This window comes from Pieris brassicae, chromosome 1, assembly GCF_905147105.1.
Source record: "Pieris brassicae chromosome 1, ilPieBrab1.1, whole genome shotgun sequence".
Lineage (NCBI taxonomy): Eukaryota > Metazoa > Arthropoda > Insecta > Lepidoptera > Pieridae > Pieris > Pieris brassicae.
In genome coordinates, this window is record NC_059665.1 from 416,706 (window position 1) to 438,660 (window position 21,955).

The 21,955-nt window shown below is 36.1% G+C and overlaps 3 protein-coding genes across 15 annotated transcripts; 2 read left to right on the forward strand and 1 right to left on the reverse strand.

Annotated features, from left to right (window-relative positions):
• The first annotated feature begins 59 nt into the window (after positions 1-59).
• Positions 60-12,804, forward strand: LOC123708384 (cytoplasmic dynein 1 intermediate chain). 12 transcript variants are annotated; one of them, XM_045659062.1, is made up of 18 exons: positions 60-201; positions 309-417; positions 691-818; positions 1,062-1,249; positions 1,482-1,609; positions 3,525-3,557; positions 4,102-4,122; positions 4,719-4,766; positions 6,499-6,669; positions 6,865-7,021; positions 7,579-7,833; positions 7,986-8,103; positions 8,321-8,552; positions 8,682-8,842; positions 10,211-10,351; positions 10,506-10,631; positions 10,839-10,996; positions 12,025-12,804. In XM_045659062.1, the coding sequence occupies exons 3-18, from the start codon at positions 699-701 to the stop codon at positions 12,026-12,028; spliced, it is 2,061 nt and encodes a 686-aa protein (XP_045515018.1). In that variant the 5' UTR covers positions 60-201; positions 309-417; positions 691-698; the 3' UTR covers positions 12,029-12,804. The 12 variants fall into 12 exon arrangements, with proteins under 12 accessions (XP_045515018.1, XP_045515042.1, XP_045515052.1 ...); XM_045659086.1 differs by having other exon boundaries at positions 6,532-6,669; XM_045659096.1 differs by lacking the exon at positions 4,719-4,766.
• A 98-nt stretch (positions 12,805-12,902) lies between these two features.
• On the reverse strand, positions 12,903-14,582 carry LOC123708465 (peptide deformylase, mitochondrial-like). Its single transcript, XM_045659185.1, has 3 exons — positions 13,959-14,582; positions 13,719-13,839; positions 12,903-13,118 (listed from the first exon to the last, which is right to left on the reverse strand). Exons 1-3 carry the CDS (start codon positions 14,292-14,294, stop codon positions 12,925-12,927), a joined length of 651 nt encoding a protein of 216 aa, XP_045515141.1. The 5' UTR covers positions 14,295-14,582; the 3' UTR covers positions 12,903-12,924.
• An 86-nt stretch (positions 14,583-14,668) lies between these two features.
• Positions 14,669-17,711, forward strand: LOC123708451 (3-hydroxyisobutyryl-CoA hydrolase, mitochondrial). 2 transcript variants are annotated; one of them, XM_045659164.1, is made up of 6 exons: positions 14,669-14,868; positions 14,933-15,056; positions 15,209-15,743; positions 16,182-16,456; positions 16,946-17,087; positions 17,217-17,711. In XM_045659164.1, exons 3-6 carry the CDS (start codon positions 15,209-15,211, stop codon positions 17,360-17,362), a joined length of 1,098 nt encoding a protein of 365 aa, XP_045515120.1. In that variant the 5' UTR covers positions 14,669-14,868; positions 14,933-15,056; the 3' UTR covers positions 17,363-17,711. The 2 variants fall into 2 exon arrangements, with proteins under 2 accessions (XP_045515120.1, XP_045515130.1); XM_045659174.1 differs by lacking the exon at positions 14,933-15,056.
• The last annotated feature ends 4,244 nt before the right edge of the window (positions 17,712-21,955 follow it).

Consider the following 21,955-nt stretch of genomic DNA (forward strand, 5'->3'; position numbering starts at 1 on the left):
GAAATTTATCCTTACCTGTGCCTTTAAAACTTCATAAATATGTGTGTCACTGTGTTGTTGTCGACCATTTGTCAATTGCCATTGTCACTCCGATTTCGGCAATTGTTCGATTCGATTCTTCCATTAGGAAGATTTTGTTTTTCAATTTTAATACATTTTAACTGTTTGCATTGGCCTTACTTCTAGATTAAACCACATAAAGTAGGTGTTTTTTTTAAATCTAGTTTATTTTTATTTAAAAGACTAAAAGATTATCTCTAAATAGGTGAACGCCCTAGTCGCCACTTATTCTTCATATTTTTTTATAGATCCGTATTCGGTTTCCCGTGAAGTCAACAATTAAAGTCAGTGCCACGTTATAAGTTTTATACTAATTAAAGTATGAAAGACCTCTTTTCTGGATAATTTTACTAAAAGGTAAGACTTCTATTTCCATGATTGAGTCATGCCAAGTTTGTCACGCAACTAGCTTGCTGTTTTTAAAATCAATACTTCACCGGCCCCACTACGTAATATTATTGTTTATTTTTGTACAATATGAAATTGTAAAATTAATGTTTTTACCATACAGAAATAACTATAAATTATTATCGTGTTATTGCTAGTATTTATAATAATAATTCCTTTAACCCTTTTTATTTAATACGCCCCAAAACATTAAAATTAAGTAAATTCTAAATAAACCTGCAGAATAAATCATGTCAACGACAGACCGTAAGTTGGAATTAGAACGTAAGAAGGCAAAGCTCCAGGCTCTTCGTGATGAGAAAGATCGTCGTCGCAGAGAAAAAGAGCAGAAAGATGCCGAAGAAGCTTTGGTAAGTAAAGAAGTAATTACCTTAACGTAAATTAAAACATTAAGAATTAACCTTAATGTAATTACAATCTTTTTTTATAAACATAATATAACAATTTTTCAATTCTTATTAGAATGACAAGCAATAACATGTGAACATTACAATCTTCAGATTATATCTTCTAAAATACAATGAACTAAACTTTATCTTTTGAATCCTTATAGAATACAAAACACCTTCTAGTTTTATTTATTTCCTTTTTAGCACAGAGCATCCACAGCTTCAAGCTTGGACAGCCGCCGGGATCTTGATGAAATGCTATCATCACTTGGGGTGGCTCCAGTGAAAGATGTGCTCTCATCACTTTCTTCGATGACTTCATTAACACCACCTCAGACAGCCTCACCCGATGCCAGCCTTCCACATACTGATAAATCAAGCATTCCACATGGGTGTGTATATCCATGAGCTCTATGATGAAAGATAAATGAACATAAGATTAGTTATTACAGACACAAGTCTATTAGCTATGTCAAAATAGCTCGGCATAATAAAAAAATTATATTAAGTACATTTTTAACAACTAACTCTTTGTTGACATTTTAAACGGAAAATAGTATTTTTAATCATGTTTAACAAAAGAAAACTGCTTATAGTGAACTACTTTTGAAAAACGTATTTCAGCACACCTAAGAAACCTCCACAACTGCAAGTTGTATCAGTTCAGTCTACAGACATTCCTCCAAAAGAAAATCTAACATATGCTAAGCAAACACAAACCACCACATCGGGAGTCACTGAATTGCGTGATGGTAAGCCCCTTTACAACTTAGTTAGTGTTTTGTTTTTATATATTTAAAGTTTGGGTACCCCAGAAAAAAATTGACAGTTTAAAGTTCTAAATGTTCTCAAGAACCAGTATTGCCTAGTATAATACTTTGGATATTTCAGTTATCACCTAAAACATCTTAGATGTGGCAGCTTATTATTGAAATTAAATTTTGATCTTCCATAACTTACAATAATTCTCTTTACTAAAGATAACATTACTGAAATTGTTCAATGGCGTTGAAAGATCTGTAAACACCAAAGGATGCACACATCTTAAAGCACTTGACAACAAACATATATGTATTTAAAAAATATTTCAAACCCATTGAACTGAAAATAATACTCAATTTTAATAATGTGTGTGTGTGATATAAAAAGTAACCTGCCTCTGTTTGTCAAATTAACTTATGACTCTCAAAGGCATAACAAATTCTCATTAACAATTTTCATGATAAAGATTTTACTAACCATAATGTCTATATATTTTTGAGAATTTGTTGAATTGATTTAACTGTGATGTTTGGGTGATGGTTTTATGTTATCATTTGCAAATGCAACTTGCTACTAACACATTTATGAAATCAGACACTAATATAGTTATACTACTTTTTTAAGTTTAACTATGTCTAATTCCACTCTACAAGATGGATACAAGCTGTGTGGCTTGCATTTTCATGCTAATATGTTTTAGACTTAATTTACACTAGATAATAAATAAAATATATAATAAATAATATTACGATCAGCTTAATCAAAAATATTTTTTTAATCTACACATCAGCTGCATGAAATCAGTTTTAGGAACTTCATAAAAATAATTCCATGTAACAAAACTGTACCATATGTATTTTGTTGAAGTACTTTTTAGACAAGTGATTATTATTTACCGTCTTCCATTTTACTTATCTTTGAAAAAGTAGTATAACTTAACATAATTTTAAAAGTATATCTTGCTTCATGTACCACATAGTACAGTATAGTATTTGCAAATGATACGTATCGTCGACATGTAGTGAAGCAGTATTTACTTTTCACACTTCTCGCCTTTGTAGTCTGAATTTTTTTGAAACAAATGTTAGTTATTGCTTTTGCTTACAGGCTCTTTCATTAGTGTTATTAGATGATTATTAAATATGCCGTAAGACAGTAACTGTATACTTTGCATTAGGTAAATTAATTTTAGAGAGATTTAACTTTTCTCTCTTACAAATCCCTTGCAAGTAAGGTGTGATTGATTCGTGTTGGTTACTGAAGGGTCACACTTGTCTAAAAAGGGATTGGAGAAAATTTCTGCGATCGATTCGATTTAATGATTTAAGTAAATCATATCATCATCAATATTTTTTCGATGTAGAACACGTATTACACGAATTGAAAAAGCCTGTGATGAGTATCTGTTCATCCTTATAATTATTCGGACTACAATTCCTCACGCAGTTATCAAGCTTTCGTGCTGTTCTGTGGTTATTAATAACGTTTATGTAAAGATAAATAAATGCAGTTGTATGTGAGAATTATACTCATGTTTTAAACAACTAACAGCCGTACTAAAAGTCGCTCATTAAGAGTTAATGGTTACTTATATATAAAAGCTATAATAATGCTTACTTAAATAAGCCAACAAGTTAGTAATTATTAATCTGTCTTTAGAGAAAATGGGCGACTCTGAGTACACCTATAAATATTAGATAATAAAAAAAACAAACATTGCGAATGAGTGACAAAATAAGAGTTAGTTAAACTCTTATTTTCCTCAAATATGACTGCAATTATGTGTTAATTAAAATAAAAATCTCGCGGTGAAACCGTAAAAGTAAATACTGTATGAGTGTTTGGTGCAATGTTTGTGTTTGTGCTACCATAAACAAGGCTCTTCCAATGCATCACCGCTTGCAGGATACATGGAGGACTGGTGGCGGCCACGGAAAGGTAATATTGACTTTATTAACTCTATTGATAGAGGTTGATTTTTGCTTGTTAGCGTCCCGAATATTCTTCCGAATATTTAGTTCATTTTATACCTTCCTTGTTTTGTAGTGTTTCACTTTGTTCACGGAATGGCTAGATCGTATTTTGTTCAGAATTTTTAATTTCAAATAAAGGTTCTATTTGTAGAAAAGCGGACGCATCAGCGAAACACAAACTCTACAAAGCATTTTTTGTCTTACAAACACTAATAAATATTTTTAATTGGACATATCATTAGGAATTCTCATTGTTTAATTATTTAATACACTTTTGACCAAATCATTACAAAAATTTCATCATCTGCATGTCAGAGTTTTTTTTTTTTAATTTAACAGGATTTTAGGCACGTTTTATGTCGCATGGTCTCGTAACACTGGTTTATAACAATATTTTTGGTAAAATTAGGTAAGATAATTGAATTGTAAGGTTTAAGAGAGGTCACGGTTGAAAGTCGATATTTTTGAATCTGTGATCGATTTACTGATCTGAATGTTCTCTTCCATAGCCCACGCGGCAGACTACTACGGTAAGTCATTATTCCTCCCGTTCGCTTCTCATGAGACTGAATAACTCGGTGGCGGTAGGACTAGACCTCATTAGTCGTATGTCTTCCACGCTTTTAGACTTACTAACATGCCGAAATAATCGGGCCTAAGGTTAATGATGTGGTAATTCGGTCCATTCCAAGTGGCCTTCCAGAGTTCTCCACGTGGTCTCCGACCGCTGGGCCACTATATAGCACAGTATATAATATTTGTATCGGTGCCGGTATGGGGATCGCCATATCATCTCATTCACATTTCCGTCTCAACTAACCATACATTGCACAGGTTTTAACGCATACGGCCCATTTTGTTAAACTTCAGACTGATTTCTCGGACTATACACCTTGCATTTCAAGAAACAACTCGTGAAATCGTTGTTTTTCGCTAAATTTTACATTTACACCAAACCGAATCTTCAAATGCACATATAGAACTGAAAAGCAGTCACAGTTGGATGAAATGGTGTCATAGGCCATGCTGTATATTACATAGCAAATTGTTACTCCTATGTGTATACATAAATGTTATTTTTTTTAATCGAGATACTGACATGATTGTTTTTTCCTCCCTTTTCAAGACGAGTACAATCTAAACCCGGGTTTAGAGTGGGAGGACGAGTTCACAGGTAGGTTTCAATTCCGACAAAGTCAATCCGCCCAAGTAGAGCCTGTGCCACGTCACTGCATGCCTGTTCGTACTCCTCTTCATATATGTAACGCTATTTATTAGTAGCTGCTAACATCCGCTAGTTCTTAACACCATTTACGTTTGTATGTCCCAATAGCACTTTAGCTTAGCATATTGAAATGATTTTAAGAACTGGCTTATCGTTTTATGTGGATCTATACAGGTGTATCGTTAATAAAATATTCATATCTCACACCAAGGTGAACACAGCTTTAATTGTATTACAATTATTTAAAAGCTATATTCAATTACACTGTTTCAACCAAAGCAATGTCTATCAATCTGTTTTCGTCACAGCGTAAACAAAACATAGATGAATAAAGGGACCAATACAAAAACTTCATACAGATAACTTTATTGACAAAGTAGTTGTAAGGAGATATTTTTAAAAGGGTGGCAACGCACATACGAGCCTTCTGGCAACGTGGGTGTCCACGCGTATGACGTAACATCAGGCTTTCTGCCCATTTGCCGTTAAATAAAACAAATTGTTGACGGCTATTCAAAACCACTTTTCACTTAATATATTATATACTTCAATTAAAACGTCCTGTATCCATCCATTTACATACGAGTTATAACAATTTTACTATACATTATTTATGTTACACCCTATATTATGCTGAAATAATTTGCATGTGACAGAAAATGTATGCACGATAATCGCCTCATGTAGGTATTTTTATTTATGTGTCTCCCAGTGGAGAGCTCGGGAAGTTTTTTTTGCATTTAATAATTCGTTGTTTTGTTTAGCTTTCTGTCACGACTTGCTTAATAGTGTGAAGTTTCTATTTCTGATTCGCCACTCATCATTTAAGGTTCTTTTTGCAATTTTTTACCACTTGAAGAATATGTAGATACAAGAAAAAAGAAGGAATCAGTAACAACTGCTCATCCTTTATCCTTATAAAAGCTCATTACTGTCTTAAAATAAATACAATTTCTCGGGCTAATTTAAGACACCAAGACAGGTTGGGTTTCTTCACTTAGAAGTTTGGTAGTGCTTTAGTTCCATTTTGGATATATTCTAAGGGATTTTATCTATTCCAAAGTATGATTTATACTATTCTTGTAAAAAAAATAGTAACCATGCTTCGGAGTAGACAACGACGACGCTTAAACAATTTATCTTATTATAACAAGTGCTTCAGTTTGGACATACAGGTTGTAAAAAAAATCCTTCCATCCAGCAATCTACAATTTCAAGATTTCGTACACATTTTGCAAAATTAACTTTTAACTGTAGTCAATACACTAATCTTAATCTCATATTCGAACTAATAAGATAAATTGATTAGGATTTTAATACTATCAAATCTTACATTTCGCTAGTAGAGTAGATTTGCTGCTGTCTTACATTCGCTCCACTGTTCCTCACTTGCAAAATGTCTCATGATGTTATGAATTCTACCGAAAACTAATATTTAACCACATCATTTCAAATATCTTATATTTTCACATCATGAAGCATAATTTGGCTGACATACTTTCCAAACATAACGTACTTTAAAAATAATACAAAACTTGCGAGCCAATAATTTGCTCGCGGATTTCAAAATAATTGTATTCCTCAATAAATATATAAATTACCGATGGTAAGTCAAAGAAAGTAAGTCAATCACGCATGTCCCCCACGCGGCGCACAAGGGCCATTCTTATTCACCGTCCAGTGCTTACATTCGACGGCGACGCCACGCGGCAAGGCGAGGATGAAGAGGCAGCATTCCATGGAAAACTCCCGCCGGGCATCCTGCCCCACGGGCTGCCTACGGTTAAGGAGGTCCAGCCGGCCGTCACCGCGACGCCGCACGAGAAGAAAGAGGAGGAGAAGGAGAAGAAAGGTGCGCATTTAACCGTCTTTCTTTCTTTAAAATGGCAGATAATTTAGAGAAAATAAATTACTTTGATATTGTTACTACGACTCCCGTATGTTAAAACCGTACGTTTTATAATACTTTAATTAATATCACGTGGGCTTTATTATATCTACTAAATAAAAGCAGTTTTTTATTTGTTAATATTTTATTTCCTAACAGTTCGGGAGTTGAGCAACGACGAGAAGCAGACGATAATGCTGTCAGCGGAGTTCCAGAAGTTCGTTTCTAAAGCTGGACGCGTCATTGAACGCGCTTTAGCCGAAGAAGTGGACATTTACACGGACTACACTGGCGGTGGAGACAACGAAAATGCGCAGTATGTTATATATTAGCCTGTTTACAAACCATGTCATTTTCATATATACATACAACATATGGTTCATTCAGTCGCTTCCTTTCCGTGTGTCTTCTGACTATCTCTCTATAGACTTGCTACTTCGTATATAGAAATAAATCACTGGCGCTACCTTTTCATGTCTGGGCCTCAGAATGTAATAGGTTACGCCGTCAATTTTTGGTTCTAAGGCAAGCCGGGTTCCTAACGTAGCCAGAAATTCCATTGGTGCACAGCCGGGAATCGAACCTACGATCTCGGGGATGATATTCTCACGCTGAAGCTAGGCTAACACTGATTTAACTACTTATTGTGTAAACGAAGTAAAAATATGTGAAGTTACGCTTTTGAACATCCAAAAATTACTTTACTCCAAGTTTTTAAACAAAGGGTGTAGAACAGAAGAGAAGAAATGACAACTTTACGTCCGTTTTATCACCGACTTTTGTTTTACAAGATCCTTCCTAGGACCTAATATGTATCGAATAAAATAATACTATAATAATCACGCCAGATTGTTAAATGAATGCAATCCCCAGGGACGACAAATCTGCAGCGCGTCTCTCCTTGGTCCGCACTTTCTACGACGAGCGCTGGTCTCGGGGCCGCTGCGTGACCTGCGTCGACTGGTCTTCGGCGCACCCCGAACTCCTCCTGGCCTCGTACCACAACAGTGACGATGCACCCCACGACCCGGACGGAGTCTGTCTCATTTGGAACACCAAATTCAAGAAGACGACCCCAGAGGATATCTTCCACTGTCAGTCGCCGGTCATGAGTGCGACTTTTGCTAAGTATGTTCTCGTAATTACTTGCTTAAAAATTTTGACAAACTGGGAAACTATTATTATTATGTATATTATTCAAAATACATGCTAATGGGTGTTATAATTACATCAAGGATTTTATTTATATTTTTATAATAATATTATTTTGTCTGATACAGGTTCCATCAAAATCTAATCCTCGGAGGCACTTATTCGGGTCAGATAGTATTGTGGGACAATCGCGTGCAAAAAAGGACGCCCATACAACGCTCGCCGCTGTCTTCGCTCGCACACACTGTATGTTTATCACGAGTTATCGTTTTTTTAAATTAAGCAGGTTTCAAAATTAAGCTTTTTAGCTTTTAGCTCAAATCTTAACATGTTCCTATAATAAGAGCTTCTAAATTTACCGTATATAACATTTGTTACTTCTTTATTTATAGATGACAAATAAATAAATAAAATAATAATTTTTGCTAGCCTTGAAATTAAATTTAGCCATAAATGTCTGCAGCACCCAGTCTACTGTCTGTCGGTAGTGGGCAGTCAGAACGCTCACAACCTGATCTCAGTGTCGACGGACGGTCGGATGTGCTCCTGGTCTTTGGACATGATGTCTCAGCCCCAAGAGACCTTGGACTTGCAGCACAGGCAGAGCAAAGCCGTGGCAGTCACCTCGATGGGATTCCCTCACGGAGATGTTAACAACTTTGTACTGGGAAGTGAGGACGGGAATGTTTACACGGGTGAGTTGTTGGAGAAAAGAGATGGACTCTCTTATTGCTTACGATGTATTCGAGTGAATAGTTCGTCGTTTGGTAATTGGATATAATTCACGAAGATATTCATAATAAAATAATATTCACCCAACACAGGATGTCGTCACGGGCAACGTGCCGGCGTGTCGGAGTGCGTGGAGGCGCACGCGGGCCCCGTCACGGCCGTGTCGTGTCACGCAGCGGCCGGACCGCTCGATCTCTCGCACCTCTATCTCACCGCTTCCATGGACTGGAGTGTCAAGCTGTGGAGTCTCAAGGTCAATACTAATTGTATAAAGCTAAATAGATTTTCGGTTGAACGCGCTGATCTCGGCATGTATTATTGTTCGAATTGAATTTTGTCACATGCAAGGTGTTTCATAGGTTATCACGTTAAAATTATAACGCACAAGAAGGCAGCGATTTAAAATTATTTTGAAATTTTCAATTATATATGTTAAGCCATTCGGTCACAATGTTTTCTTGTTTTTTTACAAAAAACATCACATTTTATGTAGTAAAAATACAATTATGGGTTATTTCCCATTGATAACTTTTACAATGATGTTGCCGCGTAATATTTTGTATTACGCTATTGTGTGAAAAGTATGGAAATATCTATTTAACCCCTGCCATATATGAGAACAAATTTTGAACAATGCACCAAATTCTTAATACTGTTACGAAGACGGGTCGACTGCAATGTTTCTATATTTTTCCACTACTTAGAGAACTTTTCAGCAGGCTGTAATATGATTTCTGACCGTTTCAGGAGAGGGGTCAATCACATATTAGAAAATTGTAATTTTCATAATGTTACCCTAGTTTTCAGGAAGCTGAAACCTTTTTTCAGTCGGTTTCAGAACATGTGTAGTCGAGTGGTGCAGTTTTCAGGAGACCCGTTTTCAGGCGTTTTCAGGCCTAGTTATACCCCTTTGATAAAGGAATATTCTAGACCGAACTTTCTAGGTGTGAGACAAGGACGAAATGATACGAGAGAGAGAGAGAGAAGATCAGAAATTTCTCGAAACTAGACGAGCACTCTAGAACGCCGTACGACAAGGACGGAGCAACGTGCGAAAGAGACAAAGAGTGCGAACGTTCTAGAATTGTGCAATCGCTACGCAGTAGCAAGCCCGCCTAGAAAGTTCTCGAATATTGTTTAGAATTATTCCCAGGGATATATAAGCGAGCCGAAACGCGACTAGTCGCCTTTAGTTTTGAATGCGATAACAAGAGAGAAACACCGAAGCGATAAAGTGCGAATAAAGTGATTACAAGTGATAAAGAACTGTGTGAAGTGTGCAATAGTGAAGTAATAAGTGATTGTTTTTGTGTGTGTAATTAGTGCATCTCTGCTATTAATTTGTGCCCATAAATTCCTCATTTGATTTACCAATAAATAAACCCTTGAAGAAATCCACGGCATTTTCTATCCGATCCCCTAGCTCGTAACAATACCTTAACTATAACCAATAATAAATCTAAACCAACAAGAAAAAAACAATTTTCTTAAATAATTAAAAATATCAAAACACAGACAAGAATGTACTCGTATATGCTCTAATATGGGCTGCTATTGAAATATGAATCGCAGGATGACTGAAGTAAAAATGTTCTTCGTCAAATTTCATATTTATCCCCAGGAAAACAAACCTCTGTACTCGTTCGAGGACAGCGGTGACTACGTGTCTGACGCCCGTTGGTCACCCGTGCACCCAGCCCTATTTGCGGCCGTGGACGCGCACGGTCGACTGGACCTCTGGAACCTTAACCGGGATACTGAGGTATTTAGTCTTTGCAATAAAACATCTAACTTTTTAAATGAAAATGGACTACAAATAAATGATGCCCGATGATGACCCTTTAGATTATATTTTTATACATTATGTATTATAAAAATTTATAATCTTGAAATTAGTGATGATGTGATTTATCCAGGTGCCCATAGCATCCATCACGTCGCAAGATGGCGTGGCGTTCAACCGAGTGTCTTGGTCTCCGAATGGAGCGTTGCTGACTGCGGGCGATGACGCTGGCAAGATATGGGTTTACGAATTGGCAGAGGTATGGTGGCTACATCGATAGATGAGCAAATATTTGAAAAGGAATCTTTTTGGTTCCTCACGTTCGGCCTCAGCATACTCTTTGGCAGCATTATCGGCACAGGGATAATTTGGTTTAGTTATGTCGATATAATAAGTCATCGCAATCCATTCCGTTGGACTATTATCAATTATAACTAACAATTGTGTTCATGTCGTTCCCTTTCAGCAAGTGTATCAGCCTCGCCACGACGAGTGGACGAAGTTAGTGTACACCCTGCAGGAGCTCCGTAACAACCAATTGGACGAGGAGACGGACCGGCTCAGTGTGACCAGCGGACCGCCTTCCCTTGGCAGCCTGACTTCGCTGGCTAGCAACCCGCTCAGGTGAGATACTCATTTTGACACTACATGCACGCGACAGCACCGTCGCCAAATGTTCCGTTCATCCGAACATGTCTCCATCAGAAGTGGTCGAGAACCGTAACAAACTTGGTTCCAAAATTGAAACGTTGCTGCAGACGTGTTGTGATGTGTGACGACAGGTTCGTTCGTTTCTGCCGAGAAAACCTCCTTTCGTCGTGTCTCCTCAATTTGAAGGTACCCTATCCTTGTCCAATTTCGCAGTCATCTGAAAAAAAAGCCAAACTGGCTTCCAGAAAGCTGGGTGTTTTGACTTTTGGGTAGGGCTAAGCAGTATTTTACTAAGGTACGACTTATGCAGCTCAACAAGACTCAAGTAGGAGCTCTTATGGAATATTGCTCACATTTCTGGGCCAGTGCTCCCCCAAATACAAGCTTCTTCCTTTTCACCAAATTCAGCTATGGGCTGGATCGGCTTATTTCTCTTCGCAGAGGCATTGCGTCTCTTTGCGTTCTCTCAAAGTGTACTAAAGAGTGTGAGTGTTCTGCTTCGTTTCAACACCGAACGAGCCGTATCAATTCCAAATTTCATCAGCTTATCAATTCATCAGCAGAAATGTGGAATCGACTCCCGGTATTCCTCTTCCCTGGAGATACGAAAATGGCGCAACTGCCCTTTCTAGGCGTCCCGTAAGCTCATTGGGTCCTCTATTTTATTTAAAAAATCATAATAAATATATATCTTAGGGTAGGGGGTAGACCAGTTCTACCGGACACTACTAGTTCAAAATATGTTTGTATTATAGATATAGATATTTCAGAGATGTCTTTACCGGTTGGTGCTTACACAAAATGCTTGTGACAGCATTCCTAGCTTTTCTTTAAAAAACGCAAACTGGTGGCACATTTCACTCATGTATGAAAACAGCTTAAACATTTAGTACTATACAAGCTAGGCTTAAAAACACCAATAGCGCCTCTACTGGAGAAGAACTCTTACTGAAATGTGAACTAGAATTGGCAATTTTGAATTTAGATGATATTAATTTTAGATAACTGATGCGGTGGGACATTCGCTGCGGGTGGAAACTGTAATCAGGGCTTGGGAGAGAGCATAAACCGAGTGAGATATGAAAAGCTGTATCAGAGGCCCATGTATAATTTCAACAGAGGACATATATCTATGGTGTCAAAACATTATATTTTTTAACATTAAATTTCCAATCTTAAAACTAAACCCTCGCTTAAAACAAGTCTAGAATATGGGCCTAAATTGGAAAAATTCAAGGAAAGGCTTTATTTATAAAAGAAATGCAATTTATTATAGTCATGTTTTGTTTGAACTTTCAAATGATAGAGTAGTTAACTACTACAGCTACAATAAAAAAAAATTTGGTGCATATATTTCTAACTAGGTTAAATTATTTCTTAATTATTATTTATATACTTTCTAAGGGTTGTAATATGTATATGTTGTGCAACTGATTGAATTTGAGTGTTGGAAGTAAATGACTAGTTCATGGTTTCAATATGGAAGCCACCATTTTAATACTAAAATAACCTTGAATTGCCGATTGTGCAAAAAATACTCAAACTTACTTCAATCCTTAATATATTCATTAATTGGTAATGAATAGATGTTACTACTTACACAATACATTAAATCTACTAATTTAACATATAAATTCAGTACCTTATATATTCCAATGTTAACATGTTATGTATAATTAGAGAACTATTTATTAAAGGCAGGTATTATAAGATTTAGTTGTGATCTATTTTAAGTTTACTGTTCTTATGTGCTTATAACAAAATAAATAAATTGCTTATGACTATATCTTTAATGCAATAATTAAATCCAGAACCCAAAATATTGAGTAACTGCATGATTTTTACCATTTTACCAACAATTTGTAAATAAAACATGCAGTGACCTCTTACAAATGTATTATTTATTCAGGTCTAAATGGTATTGCAATTTTTCCTTTAGAAAGGTTAACTTCATCCCAACAAATACACTGTAAACTCTTACGATCCATTATGTCAGTATACAGTTTGCCATCTAAGTGATCCATTTCATGTTGTACAATCCTTGCTGGCCACCCATGGTATGAATGGCATGTTTCTTCCCCATCACCATTATAGCCTGAAAATTAAATTTAGAAATAGGAAATATGAATAATAATGACTGTATGCAATATGTTAGAATGTGCAGATTACTCAAAATCTGAAAAAGATACAAAAGCATTCATAAACAGAGGGAAAAATATATGGCCTATGTAGTGAGAAAAAAATACATACATAAAGATTGTAATTCTATTTGTGTATTTAGTGGTATTCAAGTTTTAACCAATTTAATTAAGAAAACGAAATATAGGATGCTACTTGTGAATTCACATTAGCCACATCCACCTCCCTCAAACAACCACAAAAACTGTCCTTAAAGCATACAAACAGTCCTTGAACTTTGATTGTGTTCCTTGAGGAGTGGAGATTAGAGCTGTGGGATTTAAGTGCCAAAGATTAAAGTTGGTGCTTGGTAGATACTACCCGTGAGCCCAGTATAATCCCTGAATTATTTGGCTGCCAGCATTAAAGGTACAAGGTGGCATTAATGCCACAGGAACTAAACTTTTAAAATTCATTTTTGTTTACCATTATAAGATAATAATAAGATGTTTGCATATATTGAATTTTGTATGCGATAGAAATATGCCACAAATCATCAAACACTAGGTTTAGTTACCTGAAACTTGTACAGCTTGATATCTCGCTACTTCAGCTTGAAATGATCGTATACTCTCACATCCCTCAGTATGCACTACTTTTTTGTAATCTAATACTTTTAACCTGGGGTTAACATAGACCTTAAATGAAACATGTTATTTGATATATGAAATATGACTAATAAAGTTACAACACCAATTAAAAGAAAATAAGAGAGTATGAGAGAAAACAACATTGTTTATTCTTCAGACATACTCACAGTCAAAGGTATTTCATACATGCATCTACTTTTTATAATTTCTGGTAGTTCAGACTTTATTTCCTTGATTGTATGTCTCATAACAAATATTCTTTTATTAATACCTATTTGAGGTGCAGACATTCCAACGCTTCCATAATTTTTGAGAACATGTTGTAAAATTGTGATGATGTTTTGAATCTCAGGCGATCTTATTTTATCTAAAGGGACATCTTCTGAAATTTTACGTAACGTGGGATCCCCTATTTGGGTAACATGTTCATATGGTGGATTTATTGTTCCTCGACTAGGCGATAATTTAGCGTACCAATTCAATGTTTTTCTAAGAACTCCCATTGCGTTGTCTCAATTAGAATATTATTAAAATGATACATAAGTAAATAATTTATTAAACGTTCAAACTTTATGCATGATAACGAGGATACTTGACAAAAACCAACAGAAAGATCAAAATACATATACTATTGATCGTAATCAAAGTCAAACTCACACTCCAAGTCTCCAAAATGTATCGGAATTTGATATACAGAAGTCAGCCCCGAGCTCGCGCTAAATCTCGTTTCGGATATCAGTATTCAGTAATCCTGTCCTGTAATCAGTAATCAGTATCACCCAAAGTATTAATATCATCGTGACTGTCTGATTGTCAATTATCACTTGACACTTTACGCAATTGATTATTGACATAACAAACATACAATTTACATTTTAGAATTTAGAATTGGATTTCTAGCAGGCCGCTACTAACACACCGCTACGAAATTATTAAACAACAAATTGTAATATTAATTTCAGTTGTAATAGTTTCACTGTAGAAAGATTAGTATTGTGTTTAAGAAGCGAAATTTCCAATCGTTTGAATTTATATTTTAGTTTAACTCGTATAACGTATTGTACCACTTTTATACTGGTACGTACTTTGCGAACTTCACTCGGAGTAACTTTTATTTATTGACTTCCATTTAATTTTCCAGTTTCCACCCGTGCTGATTATAAAAATAGTTTAATTCAAATATAGGAGTAATAAGTGATCATTATAAGTTTTATATTATTTATCCAGAATAAGAAAAAATAAACTTATTCTAAAGTTTATGCAAAGTAAGTAAAGCTATTTGCATTTTAAATGACCTTTAGCCTTGTTAAACACTATTTTGAGTTATCAAAAGAAGTAATATCAGTTAATTGTTATTTAATAGATATTACTTCTTTTGATATGTACATGTTTTCACCCAAACATTATATGATTTTAGATGCTTAAACTAAGACTATTACCTCGAACGACAGGAATAATAAAACGAGCAATGTCTACGCAGGAACAAGACGTTTTATTTGAGAATCTCAATAATGCAGGCATTATTACTCTAAATCGTCCTAAGGCTCTGAACTCGCTTAATACTTCTATGGTAACAAAACTTTTACAGCAGCTAAGGGATTGGGAAAATAACAAAAGCCTGGTGATTGTGAAAGGTGCAGGTGAAAAGGCTTTTTGTGCTGGAGGAGACGTAAAATCGGCAATAGATAGAGTAGAGGGGCCGAGATTCTTTCATACTGAATATAATGTAAATTATTTAATTGGAAAATATAAGATCCCGTACATAGCATTTATAAATGGGGTAACAATGGGAGGTGGTGTAGGAGTATCAGTGCATGGAAGATACAGAGTAGCTACAGAGAAGACTGTTGTGGCAATGCCTGAAACAAAGATTGGCTTATTCCCAGATGTAGGGGCATCTTATTTTCTACCAAGGCTACAGGTTAACTTAGGAATGTATTTGGGTCTCACAGGTAAGCATATATTTGCTTATTTATTCTACTTGCATTTTGATTTTTCTTATTCTGTCACATATAATATAAAATTCACGAACAGGCTTTTAATGTAGATAAATCTGTTTATTTAATTTAATTATTATCATCATCGTAACATTTTATCACTAGATAGATGCTGTTATATATGATGTAACTTCTTATCAATTTTGTCTCTATGTAAACATGAACTTTGTTCATTTTTACATATTCAAAAAAATATGAGTGAGTATTTTTAAGTTATTTTATAGTTAGGCTCACAGATTAGCTTACCTACAACGCACCTTATACTAAATCTCAACAAATGAAATAAAAAAATAATCTAAAATCTCAATTGTTTTGATTTGAAGTATGTTTGTAGCTAACATTAATTTTACCAATGTTAAATATATTTTTTAATCAAAATAATACATATTTCAGGGGATAGATTAAAAGGCAAAGATGTTGTTAAGGCTGGTATTGCTACACATTTTGTCTCTAGCAAGCGTTTGTATGAGCTAGAGAAGCTGTTATCTCGGTGTACCAATGACAACGAAGTCCTTTCATTACTGAACAAATTTCATGAACCATCAGAAGAGTTTTCTTTAGCTGACAACATAAAGCATATCAATTACTGCTTTGCGGCATCTACTCTTGAGGAAATTATTGAACGTCTTGAAAAAGTACAAAATGACTGGTCCCTTAAGACAATTCAGGTAAAGTTTGTGTTAGTAAATTTGTGTAAAATACTGAAGAATTTGTTCTTAATGTATGATAATAGTTACACTACATCAACAAGAACAGTAGCTTATGATAGGAATATGATTAATTATTATGCACTTTAGGCCATAGGGCTCCTCAAGAAGTTGCCAGAATCCCAATGCCTTGGAAGATAATATTCCCGTTGAATATCTTTTTTGTCACCTCTGTAACAGTGCATGAACGCGCGCGTCTATTTTTTTTTTCCTTTGAATGTATCAAATGAATATCAAATCTCCATGACCACTTCCAGGTTTGCGTGGTTTTGGTTTTGTATTAACATCTGAAGCTTTTTTAACTTTTTGCATTACATTTTTACTATATTAAATAATGGTTATAAAATACAAAGAAATGAAAATTAAAAACAAATCAACATCTTTAACACGTTTAAACCTACATCTATTCACATATTTCACAAGTGTACAATTAATCATTGTAATTTCCAGACGCTTCGTCAGATGTGTCCAGGATCCCTGAAAATAACGCTTCGGGCCCTGCAGCGTGGAGCCCAACTGGAGTTGCCACAGTGTCTAAAAATGGAGTACCGCCTGGCCTGTCGAGCTACCGAGAACCATGATTTCCCTGAAGGTATCTTTAAAGTCTCATAATTTTCTGTCATAGACTCGTAGACTCTTACATAAAAAGTCTAACCTGAAAACGAATTATCGTATTTTAACTGACTTCAAACCGACCTTCATACAAAATTGCATTTCCAAGGTGTGCGCGCTCTGCTAATAGACAAGGACAACAAACCCAAGTGGCAGCATTCGTCCCTCTCTGACGTCGATGATGATTACGTCGAAGATTACTTTAAGAAACTCCCGCAAGACAAAGAACTGCAATTCTTCGACGCCAAACTGTAATCTGTAATTGTATGTCTATAGCTGCGATATAATCTTATTTTTTTGTAATATTTTTTGTAACTAAAGAAGTGCCTTGATGTACTTACATGAATATGTTAATACTTCCGAATTGTATTTATATTTTTTTAAGAGAACGCCCTAGTTAGTGTCAATCGTAAAAAATCAATATTCTTAGCTGTTAGAATTTGTTATCGTTACATATATATTTTTTATAAACATATTGGCTGTGTTTTGGTAAAGTTTCTAGTATGTGTATGATACGAAATGAACTGCATTTATATTGTATAGTGGTGTTACGAGTGTGTGGCCATCGAAGACTGCCATGTTTATTAAATGTTTCTATCGAAAATGACTTTCATTATTTCTCTTCTTGGTTATGGCTTTTATTTATGCCAACTGGGCACAAGGTACTTCGCCAGTGTCGTGTAGATGGAGAAGACACGAAGGAGATTGATCGGTAAAAATAATAATTAAGTTAATTTTGAATATACACAAAAAAAATAGTTGAAATTGGATTGTTAGTTTTGAGACAGCACAGATAACACAAATATGAGTAAAAGCATTATTAAATACTGTTTACTATTTATGAATAATTTATATATATTACACTTTAATTCTATTGCTTTCTATATATTTACATAAAAATCTACAATATGGGCTAAACACAAACATTTAACACTTAAAGGACGTGGGACTTTAGGGGGAAGAATGTCATAAAGAGGATAAGTTAGTTTGGGACAATTAAATAGTATGTGAGATAAAGTGCCTTCATCCAAGCTACACTCACAGTTAGAGTGATCCCTAATCCGGAGCTTGGCTAGATGAACAGGGGTGCAAGCATGTCCAAGACGCAGATGCGAGATTGTAGATGTAATCCAGCGATTTGCATTTCGATAATAACAAAACCAGGGTTGTCTTGGTATGTTTGGTTGGATGGAAGCATAAAACTTACCCTTAACCGATTTGGAGTCATTCCAAAATGTCTTCCAGGTTCTGTCCAGATATATCTTTGCAAGAGAACAAAGATCCTGAGCTGAATTTTTAAAATGATCTAGAGAACCTGACTCAACAGCTGCTTTGGCACATGAATCAGCAGTCTCGTTTCCTGGGATACCTGAGTGGCTAGGAATCCAAACTAGTATGATAGACAATCCTTTTTGATTACAAGAGAGCAGAGTTTCCCTGATTTTTAGTATAATAGGAAAACGTGATTTGCTACGAAATGGATTCCCTTTAAAATAAACATTAAACAACTTAAAGAGTCTGTCAAAATAACTGTCTGTTGTATGTTATGGGAGTGTGCAAATAGGATTGCTTCCAATAGAGCTGTGGCCTCTCCTGTGAAGACTGACGACTCGGGAGGACATTTAAATTTCAGGATAATTCTATACCGAGGAACCCAACAGGCAGCACCAACACAGCCATCTGGAGACAGCTTTGATGCGTCAGTGTAAATAAGAAGATGATTTGACCAATTTTAATTAATATAGCTTTGTAATTTGATGTTGGTATCTGGGGCTCCTTTGATCAGACCAAGGTCTGTGATGATGGGAGGGTTGTATATCAGGGCTTTATAAGGAGTAGAATATAGCGGATTTGTTGGAAAAGATATCATGGGGTTAGGGAGGCTGGTGTACTTTAGATAACTATCGAGCAGATAGGAAGAGGAGTTGCGGGTGCAAGGAGCATGTGATAGTCGGGTTAATCGATGCCAAAGAGGGTGGGATGATATCTGTAACATCTTGCTAACAAAGCGGTCACATAAATACTGCCGGCGAATGTGTAGAGGAGGATCAACACACTCAACCTGCAAAGCATTAGTAGGGGAGGATTTCATTGCACCTAGAATGATTCTTAGGCACCTATACTGAATTTTGTTTAATTTTCCAGCAGCTGATTTGTTAAAGGGATCCAGAACAAACATACAGTAATCCATATGACTACGTACTAAGGCATTATACAATAACTTTAAAGAATAGGGGTGAGCACCCCACCAAACCCCCGCTACTGCTCTTAGTACGTTAATACCTTTTTCACATTTTTTTATTATGTGTTCAGAGTGGGCAGTTCCGTTCAGCCGATTGTCTAAATAAATACCTAAAAATTTTACTTTATCTGTCAGGTTGATTGCTTGATTTTCAAATGAAATGAGTAGAGTAGGAATGTATCTCTTCCTTGTAAACACCACTGCCTGAGATTTGCCAGCTGACAGGGACAAGCCGTGGTCAGACAACCACTGGCCTAGATAATACAAAGCAGAATTGATACGATAGGATACTTCCCCTATACTGCCTGAGCTGTGATAGAGGACAATATCATCAGCATATTGTAAGATGTTAGTAAAACTGGTGACAGACAGTTCGAGGTCGTGGGTTTATACCCATATTTTATTTATTTTGTGGGTTTTATATAGCATTTATATGCTATAGAGCAGAGGGCTGAGAACTGAGCCTTGAGGGAGACCTTTCCAGACTATTCTGGGGGGAAGAGAGGTATCCTGATGCTTTATCAGAATAGATCTGCAAAATAGCAGATTACATATGAGATGAACATCCTCAAAGGTACACTCAGCTTAAGCATTTTCTGCCTGAGCGCCGGAAGTAGGACACTGTCATATGCAGAAGCAATATCAAGAAACACACCCACAAGGTACTCTCCTTTTGTAAAGGCTAGGCGAATGTCTGTTGTCAGTATACTGACGCTGTCTGTGGTACTCAAACCCCTCCGAAACCCAAATTGGGAGGAGGGGAGAATATTTCTACTTTCCATTAACCATTCCAGTCGGTTTTTAAGAAGGTGTTCTGTTACTTTAGCTAAAGTAGATGACAAAGTTATGGGTCGATATGAATTTGAATCTGAAGGGATTTTTCCAGGTTTGAGAATGGGAATGACTATTTGAGATGTCCAAGATGCCGGTATAATACCAGTTTCAAAACATTTGTTTATTATTTTAAGGTAGTAAAGTTTAGCTTTGTCATTTAGTCTAGCCAGGAAGGAATATGGAACGCCATCTTCCCCTGGAGTTGAATCTTTGAGACCATTAAGAGCGATTTGAAGCTCAGAGAAAGAAAAGGGAGCATCCATTTCATCGGAAGCTGGAGCTGGCATAGAACTCAGAAATGAGTCCACGTAGGGAACGAAAGGTGGAGCCAATTTGTCTGCAAAGTTGTCAATCCAGTCAGAAGGGTTATTTGTAGAAGCATCAACATGGTTCAGGGAACGCCGGAATCTCCTCACATTTGACCACACAATAGTGGACGGAGAGCGAGGGCTAAGGGATTCACAAAATTGTATCCAACTAGATCTTTTCTTTTTCGATACTAACCTTTTAATTTTAGCATCAAGCCTCTGATAATTATTAAAGTTCTCATGAGACATACAGGCTGAGTAAGATTTCTCTGCAGCCGTTCTCTTCAAATCCAAACCAAACAAATCGCTGCATTCATCATCCCACCAGGGAGAGGAAAGCAGCACATTTTTAGGAGAGTGCTTTTTGGGGATCTGATAATCGGCCGAAGATATGAGAGAATTTAAAAATAGATCATAGCAAGAGTTATGTTCAGGCAGACCGAAAAGACATTAAAAAAAGAATTTATTTATTTATATGTCTTTACAATTTGAAATCTACTACAAGACTGATCTAAATCTAAATAATACGAATACAATAATTAACTTTCAAATAAACTATAGTCGGCGAAATCGCTGAGTGCAACGTCAGCGATTACCAAGGGTTGCCTTGGTAACTCCTCCGTCCTTCAGAGAGAAGCTGATTTTACAGCTTCCACCAGTGTCCTCACTGGTAGGCGTGATCTTCCGTGCGTTCTTGGTGCATCTGCTTGATAACTTTTTATATACTTTCCATGATACTGCACATATCAGTAATAGATAGAGGATGATAGTTGTCCAGCTTGGAGTTGTCATCATCTTAGGCCAGTCGTTAATGTCACCCTGCTTCTCCAGATCTTCAGCCTTGTCCAGTAGTTGCCGAACGTTATCTAATTCCAGATCTTGCAATTTTACTTGATACCGCACGACATCCACAGGTGAGTCTTGTTTTTGGGGCAATGGTATTATTTCATCTAAATCTAATTTCGTGACATATGACTGCAGCGTCATGTTCGCAACTTCTGCGCGACAATCTTCTGTTACGGTTATAAGATGGATTCCCGATGCACGATGGTAAGATGTGTTGGTCCCACATTGTGCTCTTACGATCTCTTCTCGTTTAAGTATGACCAGCCACGTGTTGTCCCGCGTTTTTTGGATCTTGCTGTCACCTAGTACCATCTTAACACGGCTGCAGTTGGCATTCTTGTGTTTTATGCGGTTGACGATGCAATCTTCTGATTTTGTGAAGGATTTCATTTGCAGAGACTCGCAGAGATGAACGCTCTCGGTGATCGACTTGCAGCTGTTGTCGAGGTATGCGTACTCATCGCTTCCAAGTGCAAGGAATTTGGATTTGGGTATAATGGTGAGGTACTCGGTATCAGGGATAGAATATAAATGAATAAGGTCATATATACTTTTATCAATAGAAGGTATTTGTAAAATAAATGTTAATGAGTGCTTAGTACTATACGCTTTTACTGT